Source organism: Aotus nancymaae, unplaced genomic scaffold (genome assembly GCF_030222135.1).
Source record: "Aotus nancymaae isolate 86718 unplaced genomic scaffold, 86718_ANA_hifiasm-v0.15.2.pri h1tg000012l, whole genome shotgun sequence".
Lineage (NCBI taxonomy): Eukaryota > Metazoa > Chordata > Mammalia > Primates > Aotidae > Aotus > Aotus nancymaae.
Window position 1 is genome coordinate 40887552 of NW_026988423.1, and position 21120 is coordinate 40908671.

The 21120-nt window shown below is 45.3% G+C and overlaps 2 protein-coding genes and 1 pseudogene across 3 annotated transcripts in view; 1 reads left to right on the forward strand and 2 right to left on the reverse strand.

Annotated features, from left to right (window-relative positions):
- The first annotated feature begins 404 nt into the window (after positions 1–404).
- Positions 405–504, forward strand: LOC135274666 (U6 spliceosomal RNA; annotated as a pseudogene).
- A 231-nt stretch (positions 505–735) lies between these two features.
- Positions 736–1645, reverse strand: LOC105715017 (E3 ubiquitin-protein ligase RING2-like). Its single transcript, XM_064375326.1, has one exon. The coding sequence runs from the start codon at positions 1582–1584 to the stop codon at positions 913–915; it is 672 nt and encodes a 223-aa protein (XP_064231396.1). The 5' UTR covers positions 1585–1645; the 3' UTR covers positions 736–912.
- Positions 1646–19324: 17679 nt separating this feature from the next.
- The window catches only part of TPST1 (tyrosylprotein sulfotransferase 1), a 108792-nt gene continuing 106996 nt past the window's right edge, over positions 19325–21120 (reverse strand). For both annotated transcript variants that reach the window (XM_064375609.1, XM_064375610.1), the window contains one exon: positions 19325–19860. The gene's annotated coding sequence lies outside the window, so the exon portion shown is untranslated. The remainder of the gene's footprint in view (positions 19861–21120) is intronic.

Below are 21120 nucleotides of genomic sequence, written 5' to 3' on the forward strand. Positions count from 1 at the left end.
TCCTGAGTAGCTGGGATTACAGGCACCACCATGTCTGGCTAATTTTGTATTTTTTTTTTTTTTAAGTAGAAATGGGGTTTCTCCATGGTGGTCAGGCTGGTCTCGAACTCCCGACCTCAGGGGATCCACCCACCTTGGACTCCCAAAGTGATGGGATTACAAGTGTTAGCCAGCCCGCCTGGCCTCTATCTGTTTTTACAATTATACTGTTAAATACAGGATGTTCCATGACAGTGGTAATCTTTAATGACAATTTTTAACTGAGTGGAATTAACATAAAAATAATAAAGGTAGCAGCTAATCTTTAATGAGCTGTTACTAGGTGCCTACAAATACCATAGATTTTTAATTCCCCACATCTCTTTCTTATTTCACTTAACCACTCCATATTAAATTACTCATGCTTGCTTCAGGAACACATATACTAAAGTTGGAACAATAGAAAGATTGGCATGGCCCCTGTGTAAGAATGACATGCAAATTTATGAAGAATTCCATATGCTTTTAGAACAGAGAAAAATATTACACCTGTGTTTGTGCATATGACCTTTGTTCAGGTTGAATTATATCCAAAGGTGATATTTCCAGAAATGAGATTACTGTGAGTCACAAGGCATTAGCATTCTTTTTTTTTCTGTTCATAATAGTAATGCCAGCACATCTTTAATATTAAAGAAATCGGCTATAAAAAATTCAGTGTCAGAATTGGTTTTTAAAAGCTCATTTGTGCTCCTTTGTAGGTGCACAGTAAAGTTCCATAGGTTTGTTCACTTTCCAGTATTTCTCACTGACCAATTCCAAAGAAAAAGAGCCATTCAATACAGTGAACTGGCCACTGGCTGTTGCTATATAAATGGTATACTGCTTCTCACTGGCTGTATCAAGGTTCATCTGGTTTGATTCACATTTGCTTCAAAGTTCTTCTAAAGCTAACCTCACAGCCAGATACTTGGATAAGTGATCAACAGTGACGTTACCTGAAGTCTTTATGTATCTTGTCTGTGCACTGTCATCTTTTTCCATAAGTGTGGGGTGAGGCCTGAATACTAATTCAATTTCACTAGCACCATCCATTACTGGACCAATTGCCACTGCTGCATTGTTATTATCAAGCTCAAGCCCAGAATCATCAGATGTTTTGGTCCGTTTGTTACCAGGGCCTGCTTCCTGATTGCTATGTGTGGAGGCATTACTACAGTGTGAACTGTCACCATTATCTTCTGCTCCACTACCATTTTCAATCTGTTGTTTCTTGCCTCGCTGCAGTCTGTTCATGGCCTGTATCTTCAGTCCTTCCTCAATGCTGTGACTGAGTGCTTGCTGATTATTGTGCTTGTTGATCCTGGCTAATACTCTCTCTTGATGAGCTTCATACTCATCACGACTTGGATAAATTTTGCTGATGAGTGCATCAAAGTTTTGGTCTAGCCTTAGTAATCTTTTGGAAACTAGTTTTTTCCGACAGGTAGGACATTCTTTGTTGCCACTTCTAAGGGCTGTGATGATACAGTCTGCACAAAAATGATGCAAACACTCCTTTGTAGTCATGGTGTTCTTCAACATATCCAAACAAATTGGGCACATTAGTTCACTGCGTAGACTTCGAGGTGAAACCACAATTTCTAAGCCATCTGTTATTGCCTCCTGTGGTGTTCGTTGTAATTCATATAAACTGAGTTCTCATGTTTTGCTTAATGGTTGAGTTCCATTTGTCTGCACAGCCTGAGATATTGCAGCTCCTGCCCCAGGCAGGGCTCCGCTAGCGGCGGCCGGAGCGAGACTCGGGTACCAGCCACCGCGGCCGCCGGAGCCGCCACACAATATCGGCATTAGCATTCTTATTACACTTGATGTAAATTGCCCAGCTTTCAGCCATTGTGGCTGTCGGCCTATAATTCCAGCACTTTGGGAGGCTGAGGTGGGAGGATTGCTTGAGGCCAGGAGTTGGGGGGAGGCTGTATAGTGAGTCACTGTATCATTTTTAAAAAATTTCCAAGCTTTACCCTGGAAGGCTTATATACAATTTAAACACCACTAATGGTACAAAAAAATGCCCATTTCACTGCACCTTTGCCGGCACAGGGTATTATAACTTAAAAAGTTATTTTTTGTTTGATTATTTTTAGTAAATAAAAGACCTCATATTCCTTTATTTTTGTCACATTTTAATATATTTTCTTATGTTACCTTATTAGCTTTCTTGTTTGTTTTTTTGTTTGCTTTGAAAATGAAGTTTCACTCTTGTTGTCCAGACTGGAGTGCAATGGTGCGATCTCTGCTCACCACAACCTCCTCCTCTTAGATTCAAGCCATTCTCCTGCCTCAGTTTCCTGAGTACCTGCGACTACAGGCATGCACCACCATACCTAGCTAATTTTGTATTTTTAGTAGAGAGAGGCGTTCTCCATGTTGGTCAGAATGGTCTGGAACACTGGACCTCAAGTGGTCCACCTGACTCAGCCTCTCAACGTGCTAGGATTACAAGCATAAGCTACCGTGCCCAGCTAGTTTTATTTCTTTATTGCCCCCACACTTTTTTTTTTTTTTTTGAGACCAAGACTCTCTCTGTCGCCCAGTATTGAATAGAGTAGTAAGATCTTGACTCACTGCAGTCTTGACCTCCTGCATTCAGGTAATCTTTCCACCTCAGTAACGGGGACTGTAGGAACATGCCACCATGCCTGGCTTATTTTTTATTTTTAGTAGAGATGAGGTCTTGCTATGTTTCCCAGGCTGCTCTGGAATTCCTGGCCTCAAGCGATCCTCCCACTGCCCCCTACCAAAGGGCTGTTATAAGCAGGAGCCACCATGGCTCGGCTGTCCATGTCTTTCTGTTTATTTATAGAGTTAATGTGTCTTTTACTAATTCGATGATCTATTTATTTAATCTTGTATTAAATTATAAAAATATACTTTCAAATAAAGAAGTCTAAAACTTCCTTCACTCTTTAGACGCATCTCATCTCAGGAAATAATTGGCCATATTCTTCAAGATACATACAGGCTAATTGGATATCACTTCTCATTTTCATATTTCATGGACATTTGTGCCAATACCTATTGATCTATCTTAATCCTTTTCACGGTTGCATAATGTTTTATTATATGGGATGTATTATAATTTACCAGTCAGCCGCCGTAGGCATTTAGGCTTCTCCTAATATTTGCTTTGAGCTCTTTATATCATTAAAAATTAACCCCCTCAGCCAGGTGTGGCAGCTCACACCTGTAATCCCAGCACTTTGGAAGGCTGAGGTGGGAGAACGGCTTGACGGTAGGGGATCACCACCAGCCTGGTCAACATAGCAGCACTTTGTCTCTACTATAAATTAAAAATAAAATGAGCTGGACATTGCGGTGCACACCTGTGGTCCCAGCTACTGGGGAGGCTGTGACTGGAGGATCACTTGAGCCTAGGAGGTTGAGGCTGCAGTAAGCTATGATCACACCACTGCACTCCAGCTTTGGTAACAGTAAGACTGTGTTTCTTAAATAAAATAACCATTAGGTTGGAAGATTGCTGAAGCTCTGGAGGTTGAGGCTGCAGTAAGCTGTGATGGTACCACTGCAGTCTAGCCAAGGCGATGGAGCAAGATTCTTTCTCAAAAATATAAAATAAAATAAACATGAACTCTTTAGCATATTTCCCAGTAATGCCTTCCCTCCTATGTTTTTCCTAGAAGCTCTTGAGTTTTGCTTGCTTTCCACATACCATTTACAACTTCTAAGTACTGATGTCCGTGTCATTCCTTCTTTTATTTTCAAGAATGTCTTTTTGTCATTTCCAGCTGGATCTACCATGAAAGACTTCAGAGTCCAGGAGGAGACTGACTCAGCAGCATGTTATTCAGGTACAAAAAGACTTGGACAATAACTCAAAAATGATCAAATAACAGTGCATGCGTCAAGTGCAACGGGAAGCACTTCTGGAGGGTGAGAGCAGCTTCCAGATAAGGTGACATTGAAGCCGGGTTTTGAAGGATGATGAAGAGTTGTATGAGAGTGGGGAGGGAAGGGGGAGGTGGAGGCATGGGGAGTGGGCTGGGATGGGATGGAGTGTTCCTGGCAGGGAGAGCAGCACTGTAAAGACCTGGACAATTAAGATGGCACATTTTGTTCAGGAAATGGTGAATTAAGTTTGGCAGGAATACTTTGGAGAGACGGGAATTTGCTTGTATGGAATTTTGCCCAAGAGACTTCATTACACTTTCTAATCTTGTGATGTCATCATCCATCACTGTCCCTGTCACATAGTTTGGAATAGCTGTGATGATCACAATAACATCAAACATAATATTTCATGAATTCTCCCAAAATCATAGGCAGGTGCCACAGTTAGCCCCATTTTCTGAATGAGGTGATGACGACTTGGGGATAATGAGTGTTTTACCCAAGCTCACATGGATATTAAGACTGAGTCAGATGTAGGGCCTGGTGTGACTTTAATGCTTGCTCTGTTCATGAGCACCACATGTGCTTCTCCTATGCAGTTAAGCAGGTAGGTGAAAAATAAAGCCTGTGTTTCTCTCTAGCCACACATTTCTGACTGAATGTGTGTGTGGAGTTTCTACACCAAATTCTCCAGGGCCTTGGATATTAACTGAGTATCCCACAATATTGTTCTGACACTACCTGGAGCTGGCGCAGACCCTACAGGTTAGGGGCTCAGTCCCATGAGGCTGCCCTCACTTCACATGCCAATGACAAGTACTAGGTTGTCACCTGTACTTTTGACCAACATGTTACAAATCAGCGGTTTCCATGACCCCGTTCTTGGATTTAGTCATTTGCTAGAACAGCTTACAGAACTCAGAAAAACAGCTGTTTTCTTTTTTTCTGAGAGACAGGGTCTCATTTTGTTGCCCAGGCTGGTGTGCAGTGTGCAGTCATAGCTCACTGCAGCCTCGACTGCCTGGGTTTAAGTGGTCCTCCCACCTCAGCCTCCCTAGTAGCTGAGACCACACGCCCGCACCACCACATCTGGCTAATTTATTTTATTTTTTGTTGAGATGGGGTCTTGTTTTGTTGCTCAGGCTGGCCACAAATTCCTGGGTCCAAGCAATTCTCCCACCTCAATCACTTAAAGTGCTGAGATTACAGATGTGAGCCACCACATCTGGTCAGTTCATTTCCTGTTCCTGGTTCACTGTAAAGGACACATCTCGGAAACAGCCAATGAAGGAGATGTGCATGCCGGGTGCAGTGGCTCATGCCTGTGACCCCAGCACTTTGGAAGGTTGAGGTGGGAGGTTCGCTTAAACTCAGGAGTTTGAGATCAGCCTGGACAACATGGTAAAACCCTGTCTCTATAAAAAATACAAAAATTAGTCAGGCGTGGTGATGCATACCTGTAATCTCAGCTACTCAGGAGGCTGAGGCAGGAGAATCACTTGAACCCAGGATGCAGAGGTTGTAGGGCAGCTAAGATCACACTGCTGCACTCCACCCTGGGCTACTGAGCGAGACTTCATCTCGAAAATAAAATAAATAAATAAATAAAATAAGATAAATAAATAACCAGGCGTGGTGGTGTGCACCTGTATTTCCAGCTACTAGGAAAACTGAGGTGAGGATGCCTTGAGCTGGGGACTCAGGAAGCTTAGCTTGTAGTGAGTTGAGATTGTGCCACTGCACTCTATCCTGGACAAAAGAGCCAGACCCTGTCTCAAAAAGCAAGAAAGCAAGAAAGAGGAAGGACGGGAGGAAGGGAGGAAGAGAGGAAGGGAAGGAGGGAGGGAGGGAGGAAGGAAGGAAGAAGGAAGGAAGGAAAGAAGGAAGAAAGGAAGGAGGGAGGGAGGGAGAAAGAAAGAGATGAATGCCTAGGGGAAGGTAGATGGGGAGGGGCACAGAGCTTCCATGCCCTCTGTTGAACATGCCACCCTTGCAGCATCTCCTGTGTTCAGCAACCCAGAAGCTCTGCAAACCCTGTTGTTCAGGGTGTTTATGGAGGCTGTATTATGCAAGCACAATTGAGAAAATCTTTATCTCTGGTGATTAAGTCAACCTCCAGCCCCTTTTGCCTCCTGGAGTTCAGCAGGTGAGGCTGAAGGTTTCAAGCCTCTAATCATGTGGTTGCTTCCTCTGGCAATCAGCCCTCCTGAAGAAATCTACAAGCATGTAGCCACCGAGTCATCTCAGCCACATCCCAAAATGCATTCTTATCATGCTGGAGATCCCAAAGTTCTTAGAGGCTCTTGTGTTAAAAAGCTGGGACCAAGACCAAATATTAAAACTAAAGATGCTCCTGTCATCTCTATCACTGAGGTCTTTATAAGCTTTAGAAGCTCAGTGCCAGGAACCAGGAACAGAGACCAAATCTATATATTTTTTATTTTTTTCAGACAAAATCTCCCTGTGTCATCGAGGCTGGAGTGCAGTGATGTGATCATAGCTCACTAAAGCTTTGACCTCCTGAGCTCAAGCGATCTTCCCACCTCAGCCTCCCAAGTAGCTGGGACTACACATGCATGTCACCCATGCCCAGCTCATTTGTGTAGAGATGAGATTTAGTTATGTCACCCAGGCTGATCTCATACTCCTGGGCTAAAGCAATCATCTCACCTCAGCCTCTCAAGTAGCTGGGACTACAGACACTCACTACCATGTCGGGCTAATATTATTTTTATGCTTTTGTAGAGGTGGGGTCTCACTATGTTGTCCAGGCTAGTTTCAAACTCCAGGCCTCAAGTGTTCCTTCTACCTTGACCTCCCAAAGTGTTGGGATTATGGGTGGAAGCCACCATGCCCAGCAATCACAAAGGTCTTTATAAAAGAAAGAGGGTAGGAGAGTCAGAATTGGAGCAGGAGATGGGTGATGGAAGCAGAGTTAGAGAGGGAGATTTGAAGATGCTTCACTTCTGGCTTTGAAGATGGAGTTAGGGGCCATGATCCAAGGAATAGGGGTGGCTTCTAGAAGCTGGAAAAGCCAAGGGAACACTTCAGAGCCTCCAGAAGGAATGCAGTCCTGCTGACACCTTGACTTTAGCCTTAATAGACCTAGTTTGAGCTTCTGACCCCCAGAACTGTAAGATGGTAGATTTGTGGTGTTTTAAGTGACTAAATGTAGGGTAGTTTGTTGCAGCAGCAAGAAGAAATAAACATGAAGCCAGGCATGATGGCTCATGCCAGTAATCTCAGCACTTTAGGAATTCAGGCAGGAGGATCACTTGAGGCCAGGAGTTCAAGACCAGCCTGGGCAACATAGGAGACCCTGTCTCTACAAAAAATAAAATTGGCCAGGCACAGTGCCTCACTCCTGTAATCTCGACACTTTGAGAGGTTGAGGAGGGTGGATCACCTGAGGTCAGGAGTTTGAGATCAGCCTGGCCAACATGGCAAAACCCCACCTCTACTAACAATACAAAAATTACCCAGGCATGGTGGCACATACCTGCAATCCCAGCTACTTGGGAGGCTGAGGCAGGAGAATCACTTGAACCCAGGAGGTGGAGGTTGCAGTGACCTGGGATGGCACCATTGCACTCCACCCTGGGCAAGAAGAGTGAAACTCCATTTTGAAATAAAATAAAATTAAATTAAAAACAAAAAATAAGCCAGACATGATGGCATGCACCTATAGTTTCAGCTACTAGAGAGGCTGGGGTGGGAAGATTGCTTGAGCCTGGGAATTTGAGGTTGCAGTGAGCTGTAATTGCACCACTCCACTCCAGCTTTGGTGACAGAGTGAGATCTCTCCAAAACAAAAGAAAAAAGAGAGAAAGAAAGAGGTGAATATGGTGGTAATGGGCACAGATGGCAGTGTTAAATAGAATGGTCAGGGGTGGCCTCCTATGTGAAAACTGAGCAAAGACTTGAAGGAGGGGAAGGAGCTGGCCAAGGTGCTGAGGGAAGAGCACTCAGCTCTTCTGTAGGCAGCTCTTCTGTACAGCTATACCGTAGGCAGAAACAACAGAATAAAGTGTCAGGTGTGCCTGAGGCTCTGGAAGGAGGCCAGTGGAGCAGGAGAGAGGGAGAGACTTTGGAGAGGAGGCCAGGGAGTTGCTGGGCAGGGATCAGTACAGATCCTGTAAGCCCTGTGAGGTTAATGCTGGGGCGTTGGCTTTTACTCTGAGATGGGAACTGCAGGAGAGTTCTGAGCAGAGAGGCGACATGATCTGTCTCTCAATTTAAAAGCATTCTCTGGCTGCTGAGTTGAGAAAGACTGTGGGAAGATTTGGGTAGAAGCATGGGGGGCCAAGCTGTGGCAACAGGTGAGAGATGATAGTGGTCCTGACCAGGATCATGGAGGTGGTGAGAGATGGTCAGAGGAGAGAAGTAGGGGAGGAGGCCAGGGAGCTGCTGGGTGGGGATCTTCAGTACACGGTGAACGCAGTCAACAGGATTTCCTGACAGACTGGATGTGAGATGTGAGAGAAGGCAGGGGTCAAAGTTGGGTTTCATTTTTATTGAATTATTAAGTAATTTTTAAAAACACTACTGCCTTTCTCAATCTTACCAAGTATGGGATGGTAGATTAAAGAAATCTCTTCAGGCTCAGTGCAGTGGCTCCTGCCTGTAGTCACAGCTGTTTGGGAAGCAGACATGGGAGTATCTTTTAAGGGCAGGAGTTCAAGACCAGCCTGGGCAACATAGGAATAGATTTCCCCTCTATGAAATATTTTTCAAAATTTAACAAAATAAAATAAATTAGCTAGACATAGTGATGTGTACTTGTAGTCCCAGCTACTAAGGAGGCTGAGTTCCAGATCCTGCCTCTGGGTGGCCTATCCAGGCCCAAAGTGTCCACAAGTCGGCCTCTCAAGCCCCAGATCTTCCTCCCAGCTGTGCCTAGAGGCCCAGCACCTGCCTCACAACAACCTCTTTCAGCTTAGCTCCTGCCTAGCTCCTGGTGGCATTTTTAGGCCCAAAACTGCCTCAAGTCAAGCAATCAGGCAAGAACTTCAGCCTCCCAATGGCTTGGACAGGCCCAGCTCCTGAGTGACAGTGGCCTCTCCAGGCCCAGCTTTGCCTCACGGAGGTCTTCCCTGAACAACTTTTTACCTGCCTCCTGGCAGCCTCAACAAGCCCAGGTCCTGCCTCACACTAACCTCATTAGGCCCAATTCCTTTCCCCTGACAGGCTGTCCAGGCCCAAAACTCCCTCAAGTCAGCCACTTTAGGCATAGCTCATGCCTCTTGGCGGCCTCTTCAGGCCCAGTTCCTGCATCTCGGTGGCCTCTCCAGACTGACAACTTTCCCAAGTCTGCCATTCCAGGTCCAACTCCTGCCTCCCATCGGCCTCTACAGGCCCCAACTCTGCCTCATAGCAGACTCTCCAGGCCCAGCATTTGTCTCACCACAGCGCCACCAGGCCAAGCTCCCGCCTTTCAGCAACCTCGACAGGCCCAGGTCCTGCCCACGAACAGGCTCTCCAGGCTGGAATCTTCCTCAAGTTGGCAACTCCAGGCCGAGCACTTGCCTCACACTGGGCTCTTTAAGCCCAGCTTATGCCTCTTGGCAGCCTCCCCAGGCAAACCTGCTGCATGCCGGCAGCCTCTCCAGGCCCAGCTCCTGGCTCCCAGCTGCCTCTGCAGGCCTGACCTCTGCGTCACAGCAGACTCTTCACAGCCAGCATCTGCCTCATCATGGCCCCACCAAGCCAAGCTCCTGCCTTTCAGCAGCCTCTACACGCCCAGTTCCTGCCACCTCATGGCCTCTTTAGGCCAAGATCAGGCCTCACAGGTGCCTTTCCAGATGAAGATTTTGCCTCATGGGAACCTTCCCTGGCTAGGCGGCTGCCTGTTCCCCGGAAGCCTGGATAGGCCCAGGTCCTGCCTCATACTGGCATCTCTGTGCAAAACATATGACTCACCATGGCATCTCCAGCTGCAGCTTTGGTCCTGGGACGGCATCCCCAGGCACAAAACTTCCACCCACTTACTGCCTCCTGGTGTCCTCTGAATGCTGAAATCCTTCTCAAGTTGGCCTCTCCATGCCCAGCACCTGCCTCCCATTGGCTTCTAAAAACCCAGCCGCTGTTTCATTGCAGATTCTCCAGGCCAAACTATTTGTCTTGGCTGAGGATACAGGAACACCTGCTGCCTCATAACAACCTCTTTTGGCCCAGCTCCTGACAAAAACTGGAAGCATTCCCTTTGAAATCTAGCACTAGACAAGAATGCCCTCTCTCACCACTCCTATTCAATATAGTACTGGAAGTTCTAGCCAGAGCAATCAGGCAAGAAAAAGAAATAAAGCGTATTCAAATAGGAAAGCAGGAAGTCAAATTGTTTCTATTTGCCAACGACATGATTGTATATCTAGAAGACCCCATCGTCTCAGCCCAAAATCTCCTGAAACTGATAAGCAACTTCAGCAAAGTCTCAGCATACAAAATCGATGTGCAAAAATCACAAGCATTCCTATACACCAATAACATATTTAAAGAGAGCCAAATAAAGAACGAACTGCCATTCACAATTGCTACAAAGAGAATAAAATACCTAGGAATACAACTAACAAGGAATGTAAAGGACCTCTTCAAGGAGAACTACAAACCACTGCTCAACGAAATAAGGGAGGACACAAACAGATGGAGAAACATTCCAAGTTCATTGTTAGGAAGAATCGATATCGTGAAAATGGCCATACTGTCCAAAGTAATTTACAGATTCAATGCTATCCCCATCAAGCTACCAATGACCTTCTTCACAGAACTGGAAAGAAAACACCTTAAACTTCATATGGAATCAAAAGACAGCCTGCATAGCCAAGCAATTCTAAGCAAAAAGAACAAAGTGGGAGGCATCACACTACTGGACTTCAGACTATACTACAAGGCTACAGTAATCAAAACAGCATGGTACTGGTACCAAAACAGAGATATAGACCAATGGAACAGAACAGAGGCCTCGGAGGCAACACCACACATCTACAACCATCTGATCTTTGACAAACCTGACAAAAACAAACAATGGGGAAAGGATTCCCTCTTTAATAAATGGTGTTGGGAAAACTGGCTAGCCATGTGCAGAAAGCAGAAACTGGATCCCTTCCTGACACCTTACACTATAATTAACTCCAGATGGATTAAAGACAAAAAATAAGACCTAACACCATAAAACCCTAGAAAAAAACCTAGGCAAAACCATTCAGGACATAGGCGTAGGCAAGGACTTCATGACTAAAACACCAAAAGCATTGGCAACAAAAGCCAAAATAGACAAATGGAACCTAATCAAACTCCACAGCTTCTGTGCAGCAAAAGAAACAGTCATTAGAGTGAATTGGCAACCAACAGAATGGGAAAAAAATTTTGCAATCTACCCATCTAACAAAGGGCTGATATCCAGAATCTACAAAGAACTAAAACAGATTTACAAGAAAAAAACGAACAAACCCATTCAAAAGTGGGCAAAGGATATGAACAGATACTTTACAAAAGAAGACATACATGAGGCCAACAAACATATGAAAAAATGCTCATCATTGCTGGTCATTAGAGAAATGCAAATCAAAACTACATTGAGATACCATCTCATGCCAGTTAGAATGGCAATCATTAAAAAATCTGGAGAAAACAGATGCTGGAGAGGATGTGGAGAAATAGGAACACTTTTACACTGTTGGTGGGAGTATAAACTAGTTCTAGTTCAACCATTGTGGAAGACAGTGTGGCGATTCCTCAAGGACCTAGAAATAGAAATTCCATTTGACCCAGCAATCCCATTACTGGGCATATATCCAAAGGATTATAAATCGTTCTACTATAAGGACACATGCACACAAATGTTCACTGCGGCACTGTTTACAAAAGCAAAGACCTGGAACCAACCCAAATGCCCATTGATGATAGACTGGACAGGGAAAATGTGGCTCATATACACCATGGAATATTATGCAGCCATCAAAAACGATGAGTTTGTGTCCTTTGTAGGGACATGGATGAACCTGGAAACCATCATTCTCAGAAAACTAACACAAGAACAGAAAATCAAACACCGCATGTTCTCACTCATAGGCGGGTGTTGAACAATGAGAACACATGGACACAGGGAGGGGAGCATCACACACTGGGGTCTGTTGGGGTGAAAGAGAGGAGGGACAGCAGGGGTTGGCAACTTGGGGAGAGATGGCATGGGGAGAAGTACCAGATATATGTGATGGGGAGGAAGGCAGCAAATCACACTGCCAGTGTGTACCTATGTAACAATCTTGCATGTTCTTCACATGTATCCCAAAACATAAAATGCAATAATAATAATAATAAAAAAAAGGAATAAGAATCAAGGAAGGGAGATTTTGTGATTTGCCACCTTTCCATGGAAATCCTACTTAACATTGACATTTTCTATTTGGTGGCATTTCTATAATATAAAATTAAAATTGAATTAATTAAAAAGAAAATGAGGCTGGGCACAGTGATTCATGCCTATAATCTCAGCACTTTGGGAGGCTGAAAGGGCAGGATCACTTGAGGGTAGGAGTTTGAGACCATCCTGGGCAACATACAGAGACCCCTGTCTTTGCAAAAATAACTTTTTAAAAATTAAACAGGTGTGCCAGGTGCAGTGGCTCACGCCTGTAATCCCAGCACTATGGAAGGCCAAGGCAGGTGGAGCACCTGAGGTCAGGAGTTTGAGACCAACCTGGCCAACATGGCAAAACACCGTTTCTATTAAAAATACAAAAATTAGCCAGGTATGAGTAGTAGATGCCTGTAAGCTTAACTACTCGGGAGGCTGAGGCACGAGAACAATTTGAACTCGGGAAGCAGAGTTTACAGTGAGCTGAGACTGGGCACTCCAGCCTGGACAACAAAAGTGAAACTCTATCTTGAAAATAAAAATTAACCAGATGTGGTGGCATGTGCCTCTAGTCCCAGCTCCTCAGGAAGTAAGGTGGGAGGATCACCTTAGCCCAGGAGATAGAGGCTGCAGTGAGCCATGATTTCACCACTGCACTCCATCCTGAGTGAGAGAGCTACACCTTATCTCTAAAAACAACAACAAAGCCCAGTAGCGGTGGCTCACACATGTAATCCCAGCACTTTGGGAGGTCAAGGCAGGTGGGTCACCTGAGGTCAGGAGTTCAAGACCAGCCTGGTCAACATGGTGAAACCCATCTCTACTAAAAAATACAAAAATTAGCCAGGCACGATGGCAGGTGTCTGTAATCCCAGTTACTCGGGAGGCTGAGGCAGGAGAATTGCTTGAACCCGGGAGGCAGAAGTTGCAGCAAGCTGAGATCACACCACTGCACTCCAGCCTGAGTGACAGAGCGAGACTCTTTCTCAAAGAAAAAACAAAACTAAAACACAAAAACAAAAAAATTCCAGCTGCTTGTCAAGAGACTGGAAATGGAGGGGCAAGAGTGAGAGCAGGACATCTGGTGAGGAGCTGCCGCATCAACATCTTACTATCACTCCAGGCCATGTTGTGAGTGGGGCCTCTGCAAGAATGTGGCCCAGCCTCAGATGCCTCAATTCTGACCCTCAGTGCTGGTAGAGGCCCTGTCAGGTCACACTGTGGAGGCTTCTTGGGAAAGTGTCGGCTCTTCAAAATCAACATCTTGGTTCATTCCTTTTATGCTGGAGATAATGACCTGTCTCTCCTCATATGTCTGCTCAAGACAGTTTCAGAGTGCCTTTTAGTCCAGGAGCTTGTCTGCTCTGGAGTTTGTACAAACACAAATAATCATCACAGGCTCTCAGGCCATGTGTCTTGGTTATGATGCAAAATAGTCCTCCAACAGTGGACGTCTACATTGTGGAAGTGGAAGTTCCCAAACATCTTTTTTTGGCTTTTTCTTTTTTCTTTTTTTGAGACAGAATCTTGCTCTATAGCCCAGGCTGGAGTGCAGTGGCACAATCTCAACACACTGCAACATCTGTCTTCCGGGTCCCAGTTCAAGTAATTCTCCTGCCTCAACCTCCTAAGTAGCAGAGATTACAGGCAAGTGCCACCATGCTCAGATAATTTTTGTATTTTTAGTAGAGACAGGGTTTCACCATGTTGGCCAGGCTGGTCTTTAACTGCTGACCTCATGATCCACCCGCCTTGGTCTCCCAAAGTGCTGGGATGACAGGTGTGAGCCACTGCACCCGGCCATTTTTTTTTAAATATATAGAGACAAGGTTTCACTATGTTTCCCAGGCTGGTCTCGAACTCCTGGCCTCAAGAGATCCTCCTGCCTCAGCCTCCCAAAGTGCTGGGATTACAGGTGTGAGCCACTGAGCCTGGCTTTTTGTTGTTTTAGACAGGGCCTTGCTCTGCCACCCAGGCTGGAGTGCAGTGACATGATTACAGTTCACTGCAGCTTCAAATTCCTGGGCTCAAGTGATCCTCTTGACTCAGCCTCCTGAGGAGCTGAGACCACAGGCATGCACCATCACAACCAGCCAATTAAAAAACATTTTTTTTTTCTAGAGACAAGGTCTCACTATATTGACCAGGCTGGTCAAACTCTTGATTTAAAGCGATCCTCCTGCCTTCACCTCCCACCTTGAACACCTCTTTTCCCAGACTTGAAAATAAAATCCACACTTTGAAAGGAGGAAGAAATGGGGAGGACAGAAAGCCAAGAAGCCACCAGTCTTGCCTAGATAAACACTAAATCCCTTAAATAGGTTTTACTTCAATGATACAGCTAATTAAGGGATTTTTTAAAATTCCTATTTGACATGTGAATAGCTTCTTCCTCAGTAAATTTGAACATCAAGTGTCTGTGATTGAATGAAGCAAATATTTTACACATGGGAACCCCTTGTTAAATGATTATATTATACAAAGGGGTGGATGGGACAGGGGAAAGGCGGGGGGGGTGTCTCCGTGATCCCCACCCACCTCTTCTGTCCCTACTCCCCATGATGCTTGTCAAGGGGCACACTGCTGAAGGAGGGGTTACCAGGTAGCATATCCAGAAGACACCATTCTCAGCGTCATGGAATTCACTTACTTTGATCTAATTTGTTTATGCATAACATTCATTAAATGTTCACATCTGCTGCTTCTGAATATCTACACCAATTGTTAAACATAGTGATGTTACTGGATTCTTAAAACAAACTGCAGGTCAGGCCCAGTGGCTCACACCTGTAATCCTAACACTTTGGAAGGCTGAGGCCAGTGGATCACCTGAGGTTAGGAGTTCAAGACCAGCCTGCCCAACATGGTGAAACCTCTTTACTAAAAAAAAAAAAAAAATACAAAAAAAATTAGGCAGGCTAATTTTGGTGGCGGGAGCCTGTAATCCCATCTACTTGGGAGGCTGAGGCAGGAGAATCACTAGAACCTGGGGTCGGAGGTTGCACTGAGCCAAGATTGCACCACTGCACTCCAGACTGGGTGATAGAGAGAAATTGTCTCTAGAAAAAAATCAAAAACAAAACAAGCCGGAGACGGGTTTATTTTAGCTTCATTTTGAAATTGTGAAGACAGGCAGTGAGACTGAGTGAGTTGTCCAAATTCAGGCAAGTTGGAGACACGTGGTCCCTGGCCCTTTGCAGCCAGAGTGTGTGGGCCAACTGTGTGGTGGAATGTGCTCCACCCCCGCCGCGTCTGCCAGCACTACCGTATCTGGCCTTGCCACCTGGAGACCTGGGAGTCTTTGGTTTTCCCTGACCTTTGCCACCAGATCTGTTTACTTGCAAGTCCGGTTGGTTGCACCCCTCCCAGCCTTCTTTTTATCTTGGTCATTGTTTCCACCCATCTATAAACATCTGGCCCAGGTTACTACAATAGCTCCTAGTTAGAGTCCTCTAAACTCTTTTTTTTAAACAAAGATGGCCGAACAGGTGGCTCACGCCTGTAATCCAAACACTTTGGGAGGCTGAGGCAGGAGGATCACTTGAGGCCAAGAGTTCAATACCAGCCTGGGCAACAGAGTTGGACTCCCATCTCTACCGAAAAAAATTTAAACTGGGTGTAAGAAATAATGTATACAGTGGTCCATTTCCAAGACAAAGTGCCTTAAATCAGCTTAGGTAAGCAAACTAAAAAGAAACAAGCTATATTAGGCCCCTGCTTGGATAGCCAATGCCTGCGTGTCACCCCCCACCCCCTTAGTTGTCCTCACCTGAACCAAAGAAGTTTAGTCTAAGATGAAAGTTTACGAGCCTGCAAAATAGTTCACTTTGTCTGTTCTTATTAGCCTGCCCAGCTACTTAGGTCGTAAGTCAAATATTTGAAGAGCCCCTGAGCTGACTAGGATTGCAATGCATCATGGGCTGCAACAAAACACAGCAGGACAACCCTAAAGAAAACATCTAAAGCCCCTACCCAACAACCAATAGGCGACATCCAGGAAGAGTGTGACCCCATAGTACTTAGCCTGTGAGGAACCGGGGAGGGACCTGTGCACTAGGGGATAAACTGCTTGTTGAAACTGTGCTGGGTGTGTCTGCTGCTAGACACCCAATATTGTAAGACCAGCATTAAAAGTCTTTCACTGTTCTCTGGGTCTCTGAGTCCATTCTTTGGGTTTGGAGGGGTTTGTTTTTCATAATGGGGAATAAAAATCATACATTCCCTTGGGGGTAAGTATTGGGATCTAGGTAGGTTATATAGCTAAAGATGTTCGGCCATTATGATATGCTCTAGAAGAGTATATGACCTCATCCCCACAAAGTCGGTGACATAATACTAACACAGGAAACAAGGGGGGGAAAAAAGGTTATGCTGAAGCTGATTTAAATTGCTATTTTGAGGTTGCAGCAGTTGACTTTGACTTCATGAGGAAACAGGACTTAGGACAGCTGAGCTGTTAATAAGGCTGTGATTTCCCAGGTAGGGAGAATGGGTGTGTGAGCATCTGCAAGAAGAAAGCAAAGAGAATGAAAGGAGGCAGGAGAAAGGCACCGTATATGAGGGAGCAGTAAGGCCACGCTGTGACAGCAGAATAGCTAAGACACTTATTTATTATTTCTTTGAGATGGAGTCTCACTCTGTCACCCAGGCTGGAGTGCCAGTGGCACTATCTCGGTTCACTGTAACCTCCTCCTCCCAGGTTCAAGTGATTCTCCTGCCTCAACCTCCCGAGTAGCTGGGATTACAGGCGTGCGTCTCCACACCTGGCTAATTTTTGTATTTTCAGTAGAGATGAAGTTTCACTCTGACGGCCAGGCTGGTCTCAAACTCCTGACCTTAAGTGATCCACTCACCTTGGCCTTCCAAAGTGCTGAGATTATAGGTGTGAGCCACCGTGCCTGGCCAGCCTAGACGTTTAGATGTAATGTTAGGCATTAGAGAATCAAATGCTTTGGAGAAAATTGGTGACTTAAAACTGTTAAACACATTGATCTGACATCAGTATTCACTTAATTTTATTTATTTTTTCTTTTTTTTTAAGACAGAGTCTACCTCTGTCGCCCAGGCTGGAGTGCAGTAGCTTAACCGTGACCTGCGCTACTCAAGATTAAAACGATTCTCTTGCCTCAGCCTACTGAGTAACTGGGATTACAGGTGCATACCACCATGCCTGGTTAATTAAAATAATTTTTTTTGGTAGAGACAGGGTCTCTCTATGTTGCCCAGGCTGGACATACTCATTTTAAATGGAAGGGGACAGGGCTAGGGAAGTGGAGTGGAAAGGACGTTAGAGTCAGGCTTGTGCCTTGGCCTGACCTTGCTGAGGCTGTTTCCCGATCTGTGAAACGATATGGATATAAGAAGGCTCTTTGGAGGATTAGTTAGTCATCCACCAAATATTTTACTCGGTTTCTAGAAAGCGCCAGACAATTTGCTAGGTGTCAAAAGTACAACAGGCAAGAAAAAATACAGTCTTGGTACTCCAGGATCTTACTGGCTGGGGTAGAAGTCAGATAATCAAAAAGGCAACAAACAGATGAAACACTGCAAAGTGTGGTAAGTACCATGAAGAAGGCAGGCAGCAGGAGAGTTACCATTCAGCTTAAGAGGCCAGGGAAAATCTCTTTGAGGAAGTGAGACTTACTGAGACCAGAGAATCGAGAAGGAGCCTATCAGTCAAAGAGCAAAGGGGGCCGGGAGCGGTGGCTCATGCCTATAATCCCAGCTCCTTGGGAGTTTGAGGCGGGCAGATAATTTGAGATTGGGAGTTTGGGACCAGCCTCACCAAGATGGTGAAACCCCATCTCTACTAAAAATACAAAAATTAGCCGGGCGTGGTGGTGCATGCCTGTAATCCTAGCTACTCAGGAGGCTGAGGCAGGAAAATTGCTTAAACCCGGAAGGTGGAGCTTGTAGTGAACCAAGATTATGCTACTGTACGCCAGCTGGGTGACAGAGTGAGACTTCCTCTATAAATAAGTAAATAAATGAATAAATAGCCAAAGGGAAGAACATTGCTTAAACCTGGGAGGTGGAGGTTGCTGTGAGCAGAGATCGTGCTACTGCATGCCATATGGGTGACAGAGTGAGAATCCATCTATAAATAAGTAAATAGCCAAAGGAAAGAACATTCCAGAGAGAGGAATGAGATATGCAGGGACAGGAAGAGCTTGCTATGTTCTGGAAATACTTCGAGAGCACAAGCAGTGAGGTGGGAATAAAGGCCTGCAAAGAGATGGAGAGGAGGACCTTGCTGGCCCTGGCAGGAGTCTGGGCTCTCTTCTAAGTGAAATGGAAGACACCGAAATGCTTCAGGTGTGGAGGGTCCTTACAGATGTGCATTCTAAAAACTCTAATTCTGCTGTGTGATCCAAGAAATACACTGAAGGTAGGATCAAAGATCTTGGATGTGGATGGAAAGAGGGAGGAAAAGGGTGGAAGCAAGTGTGACTGTTAGCTAAGTGTCTGGCTTGAGTGATAGAGTAGAAAATACTGCAATTTCTGATATGGATATGGCCTATATGGATAGGTACAAGTTATGTTCTATGTGCCAGGCATGAAAAGGGTATTTAACATGTTAGCTCATGTTAAATACCCTTTTCATGCCTGGCACATAGAACATACAATATGGGAATTATTACCACCATCTGAACATCCTGTGTTCCTTAACAATGACTTCTAGAAAATGAGTGGAAATAGTAACTTCTGTGTCCTTAAGTACAATATTCAAGCATGAAATAGAACAGGATTCTGAAAGAGGACGGCGATAGGTTCTCTCTGAAATAATTATAGAAAACTTCACTAAAAAATGATGATGCAAGCCAGGCACTGTGGCTGATGCCTGTAATCCTAGTACTTTGGGAGGCTGAGGCAGAAGAATCTTTTGAGTCCAGGCTGAGCAATGTAATGAGACCCTGTCTCTACCCACCACCCCCTCCTCCCAGCCAAAAATAAGGTGATAGCTCCAGGGGATTATATACAATACAACCAACCGAGGAAACTGTGGTTCATCACAGAAGCATCTGATAAGGTCTTGTGCTTCTCTGAAATCACATTAATGAAGACATGTAACTACCAGAATGCCTCACATTGAAAGCTTTTATTTTGAAAAATAAAATACAAAAGTCATTAAGTTGTAAATGTATAATGGTAATTTCCCAACTTCTCAGAAATAAAATGAATCATTTAAATAATTATTTATTATTACCCACATCAATACATTTAAACAGGCACACGTGTTCTACAAAACATTAGAACATGTATAGACAACCTATTTCAAAAGGAAACTGTGCAAGTCTGCTTACAGGATCCCATTTTTAAACCCTCCCTTTGAAAACAAACTTCATAATCTGGTAAGAAAAGGGGACAAGAGCAGTTTTAACAGGAAACACATGTCCCTTCTGGGCTCCTTATTGCAGGGTTGTGCATGGAATCAGGATCAAGAGCTCTTTACGCAGGAGGCGTATCCCTCACGATGTCCAAAGGTGTGTGGACACCTCCATCCTCTCAGTGGGAGGAAATTGGCAAACAAAGAAGAGATGCAGCCAAGGTGCAGATGCTCGGAGGGGGCAGCCAGTCCTAGAAATTTCCCTTTGCTGAAAAGGCAGCCTTCTTTCCTAGGGCAAACAAACAGACTGTGGTTACAGGTGTGGAGTCCCGGTGTGTTCTCCCTGTGCCTTCACCTCCTCCTTCCCCCTCCCAACTCTAGGCCTGGACAAGCCAGGTGGTCCAGAAGGCTCCTGCAGGTCAGGGGCAGGAGGATCCACACTGAGAACAGCTGCCTCATGAGGGCTGCTTGGGAGGCACATAAGCCCTCACTCTGGTGCTTTCAGAGACATGCAAGCAGCTGCTGGGTGCAAAATGAGCAGATGGTGGCTGAAACCAGGGCTGCTCCTGTCCACTTCTAAATGACTGCCACTGTCGTCTGCTATTGACTCCACTGTGGGGGCACTGTCAGGGGCATCAAGTGACCAGGGCTCAGCACCCTGATTCCTCATGTGAAGAAATAATCCTAAGGTTCTTTCAGTGTCCAGGGCTCAGCACCCTGATTCCTCCTAATGTGGAGAAATGATCCTAAGGTTCTTCAGTGTCCAGGGCTCAGCACCCTGATTCTTCCTCATGTGAAGAAATGATCCTAAGGTTAAGTGTCCAGGGCTCAGCACCCTGATTCCTCCTCATGTGGAGAAATGATCCTAAGGTTCTTCAGTGTCCAGGGCTCAGCACCCTGATTCTTCCTCATGTGAAGAAATGATCCTAAGGTTCTTCAGTGTCCAGGGCTCAGCACCCTGATTCCTCCTCATGTGAAGAAATGATCCTAAGGTTAAGTGTCCAGGGCTCAGCACCCTGGTTCCTCCTCATGTGAACAAATGATCCTAAGCTTCTTTCAGTGTCCAGGGCTCAGCAACCTGATTCTTCATGTGAAGAAATGATCCTAGGGTTCTTAAGTGTCCAGGGCTCAGCACCCTGATTCCTCCTCATGTGAAGACATGATCCTAAGGTTAAGTGTCCAGGGCTCAGCACCCTGATTCCTCCTCATGTGGAGAAATGATCCTAAGGTTCTTAAGTGTCCAGGGCTCAGCACCCTGATTCCTCCTCATGTGAAGAAATGATCCTAAGGTTAAGTGTCCAGGGCTCAGCACCCTGATTCCTCCTCATGTGAAGAAATGATCCTAAGGTTAAGTGTCCAGGGCTCAGCACCCTGGTTCCTCCTCATGTGAACAAATGATCCTAAGCTTCTTTCAGTGTCCAGGGCTCAGCAACCTGATTCCTCATGTGAGAAATGATCCTAGGGTTCTTAAGTGTCCAGGGCTCAGCACCCTGATTCCTCCTCATGTGAAGAAATGATCCTAAGGTTCTTTAAAGGAAGCCCCAGAGAA

Coding starts and splice junctions, on each gene's coding strand:
- LOC105715017 (XM_064375326.1), bottom strand. CDS start 1,584: ATGTGCCCAATTTGTTTGGATATGTTGAAGAACACCATGACTACAAAG.